Consider the following 4,177-nt stretch of genomic DNA (forward strand, 5'->3'; position numbering starts at 1 on the left):
TGGGAGGGGACTGGGATATAATGGGAGGGACTGGGAGAGGACTGGGATGTGATGGGAGGGAGTGGGATGGACTGGGATGGAATGGGATGGACTGGGAGGGGACTGGGATGGGACTGGGATGTGATGGCAGGGAGTGGGATGGATTGGGAGGGACTGGTGGGGACTGGGATATACTGGGAGGGAACTGGGATATAGTGGGAGGGACTGGGAGGGGACTGGGAGGGAAAGGGTTGTACTGGGGCAGACTGGTCCGTACTGGTCTCTACACATCCATACTGGTCTGTACTGGTTTGTACTGGTCCGTACCAGTCTATACTGGTTTGTGCTGGTCCATACTGGTCCGTACTGGTTTGTACCGGTCCGTACTGGTTTGTACCGGTCTATACTGGTCTGTACTGGTCCGTACTGGTTTCAGGGTGAGGCCATCAATCGCATCGAGCTGCACATCCTGCAGTCGGGGACGGCGGTGCACAAAGGGGGGCGGCAGCTCAGGGCGGCACAGGAGCAGCAGGGCAAGGCCAGGAGGGTACGGCCCCACTGCTGCCCCACTGCTGCCCCGTAGCTGCCCCGTAGCTGCCCTGTAGCTGCCCCATAGCCGCCCCATAGCTGCCCCATAGATACCTCACTGCTGATCCATAGCTGCCACACGGCTGCCCCATAGACGCCCCATAGCTGCTCTATAGATACCCCATAGCACCCCATAGCTGCCCCATAGATACCTCACTGCTGCCCCATAGCTGCCCCATAGACGCCCCATAGAGACCTCACTGCTGCCCTATAGCTGCTACATGGCTGCCCCATAGACACCCCATAACTGACACATAGCTGCCCCACAGCTGCCCCATAACCACCCCATAGCCGCCCCACTGCTGCCCCATAGCTTCCCCACAGCTGCCCCATAGCCGCCATATAGCTGCCCCATAGATACCTCACTGCTGCCCCATAGCTGCCACATGGCTGTCCCATAGCTACCCAACTGCTGCCCCATAGCCACCCCATAGCCGCCCCATAGCTTCCCCATAGATGCCCCACTGCTGCCCCATAGATGCCCCATGGCCACCCCATAGCTGCCCCATAGCCACCCCATAGATGCCCCATAGATACCCCATAGCTGCCCCATAGATACCGCACTGCTGCCCCATAGCCGCCCCATAACCACCCCATAGTTGCCCCATAGATATCTCATAATTCCTATTAATCTCCCGTAATCCCCCATAATCACTCTTAATCCTCCATAGTTCCTCTTTAATCCCCCATAATCCCCATTTATCCCCCATAATCCCTATTAATCCCCATAATCCCTCATTAATCCCTCATAATCCCTCATTAATCCCCTATTACCCCTCATTAATCCCCCATAATTCCTCATTAGTACCCCATAACTCGTATTAATCTCCCATAATCCCCCATAATCACTCTTAATCCTCCATAATTCCTTCATTATTGCCCTTTAATGCCCCATAATCCCCTTTAATTCCCAATAATCCCTAATAATCCCCTATAATCTTTCCTTAATCCTCCAGAATCCCCCATAATCCCTATTAATCTCCGATAATTTACCTTAATCCTACTTAACCCTCCCTAATTCCTCCTTAATCGCCTTTTAATCCCCATAATCCCTATTAATGCCCCATAATCCCCCATAATCCCTTATTAATCCCCCATAATCCTTCCTTAATTGCCCATAAACCCCATAATCCCTCCTTAATCCCCATTAATCCCCCATTATCACTATTTATCCCCTCTTAATTTCCCATAATTCCTATTAGTCCCCCATGATCCCCCCTAAATCCCCCATAATCCCATCATAATCCCTTATAATCCCTATTAACGCTCCTTAACCCCCCTTAATCCCCAGAGTCCCTCATTAATCCCACATTAATTCCCCATAATTCCCATTTGTCCCCCATAATCCCCATAATCCCCCCATAATCCCCTTTTAATCCCTCATTAATTCCCCATAATCCCTCATAAATCTTCCATAATCCCTTATTCCTTATAATCCCCATTAAACCCTCATAATCTCCATTAATCTCCCATAATCCTTCATAATCCCTATTCAATCCCTCATAACCCTTCCTTAATCCGCATTAATCCCCATTAATTCCCCATAATCCCTATTAATCCTTAATCCCCAATAATTCCCATTAATCCCTAATAATCCCCATTAGTCCCCCGTAATCCATTCTTAATCCTTCATAATCCCTATTAATCGCATAATCCCTATTAGTCTCCAATAATCCCTCATTAATCCCCATAATTCCTTTTAATCCCCTCATAATCCCCCATAATCCCTATTAATGCCCAATAATACCCCATAATCCCTCATAATCCTTCATTAATGCCCCATAATCCCCCCATAATCCCCTTCTAATCCCTCATTAATTCCCCATAATTTCTATTAATTCTACATAATCCCTCATAATCCCCTCATAATTTCCCAGAATTCCTATTAATGCCCCATAATTTCCCATTAATTCCCCATAATCCATCCTTAATCCCCCAGAGTCCCCATTAATCCCTTACAACCTTTCATTAATCCGTAATTTCTCACCTATAATCCCCCATAATCCCCCATAATCCTTGTTTAATCCCCCATAATTTCTCATTAATCCCCCACAGTTTCTCTTTAATTGCCCTTTCATCCCCCATAATCCCTATTAATGCCCCATAATCCCCCATTAATCCCCCATAATCCCTCCTCAATCCCTCAGAAACGCCTCATTATGGCTGCCTGCCTCGTCCTCACCCTCGTTATCCTCGTCGCCATCATCGCTGCTTCAGTGGCTGCCGGCTGAGCCCCGCCCCCCTCCTCGCTGCTGATTGGCCGGCGCTGTGCCTTTGGTTCCACCCCTCTTGCTGCTGATTGGCCTTTGCCGTGCCTTAGCCCCACCCTCTTTCTATTTGGAGGGTGCATGTGGTTAGGTTGGGCACTTCCTGTCTATACTGACGGCACTTCCTGATGCTGCTGACGTCACTTCCTGTCACTAATGACGTCACTTCCTGAGGCTCTTGAAGTGCCTTCCGGTCAATGCTGACATCACTTGCCTCTACTGACGTCACTTCCTGTTATTATTGTCACTATTGACACCACTTCCTGTCCCTGCTGACGTCACTTCCTGCTGCTATTGATCTCACTTCTTGTCTGTAATCGTACCGCTTCCTGTCTCTCTTTATATCATTTCCTGTCACATCACTTCCTGTCGCTACTGACGTCACTTCCTGTTGCCAGTGACGCCACTTCCTGTCATTACGGGTGTCGCTTTCTGTTGCCAATGATGCCACTTCCTGGCACTACTGATGTCACTTCCTGTTTCTACCGCCATCTTTTCCTGGCACTATTGAGGTCACTTCCTGCTTTTATTGACACCACTTCCTGTCGCCACCAATGCCACTTCCCGGCACTACTGACATCACTTTTTGTAGCTACTGATATCATTTCCTGTTGCCACTGACATCACTTCCTGGCACTGCAGACATCATTTCCTGCTGCTATCGACGTCACTTCCTGTCAGTACTGATGCCACTTCCTGTCACTACTGACATCGCTTCCTTTCACTACTGATATCATTTCTTGCTGCTTTCGACATCACTTCTTGTCAGTACTGATGACACTTCCTCTCACTACTGACATCACTTTCTTTCACTACTGACATCGCTTCCTGCTGCTTTGGACGTCACTTCCTGTCAGTACTGACGCCACTTCCTGTCACTACTGATGCCACTTCCTGTCCCGGCTTGGGCTGGGGTCACATGGCACCGTCCTGAGCTACCTCAGCTGTGACCCCACTGACCCCCATTCTGCCCCACTGTGACCCCATTGTGACCCCACTGTGACCCCAATGACCCCACTGTGACCCCATTGTGACCCCAGTGTCCCTATTGACCCCATTGTGACCCCATTGTGACCCCATTGACCCCCCTGTGACCCTATTGTTGCCCCATTGACCCCCTTGTTCCTATTGTGACCCCATTGTCCCCATGGACCCCATATTGACCCCATTGTGTCCCCATTGACCCCAATGTGACCCCATTGTGACCCTATTTCCCCCATTGACCTTAATGTGACCTCATTGTGACCCCATTTCCCCCATTGACCCCAATGCGACCCCATTGTGACCCCATTGTGACCCCATTGACCCCATTGTGACCCCATTGACCCCAATGTGACCCCATT

General features: G+C 49.7%; 1 protein-coding gene across 2 annotated transcripts in view; it reads left to right on the top strand.

Annotated features, from left to right (window-relative positions):
• The window catches only part of LOC122191046 (syntaxin-2-like), a 3,957-nt gene extending 806 nt beyond the window's left edge, over positions 1-3,151 (top strand). For both annotated transcript variants that reach the window (XM_042891235.1, XM_042891234.1), the window contains exons 3-4: positions 416-526; positions 2,715-3,151. In XM_042891235.1, the coding sequence (XP_042747169.1) occupies positions 416-526; positions 2,715-2,798 (195 nt within the window). In that variant the 3' untranslated portion in view covers positions 2,799-3,151. The remainder of the gene's footprint in view (positions 1-415; positions 527-2,714) is intronic.
• Positions 3,152-4,177: the final 1,026 nt, after the last annotated feature.

Source organism: Lagopus leucura, unplaced genomic scaffold, assembly GCF_019238085.1.
Source record: "Lagopus leucura isolate 7727_CA_CO unplaced genomic scaffold, USGS_WTPT01 34302-0_obj-0_obj, whole genome shotgun sequence".
Classification (NCBI taxonomy): Eukaryota; Metazoa; Chordata; class Aves; order Galliformes; family Phasianidae; genus Lagopus; species Lagopus leucura.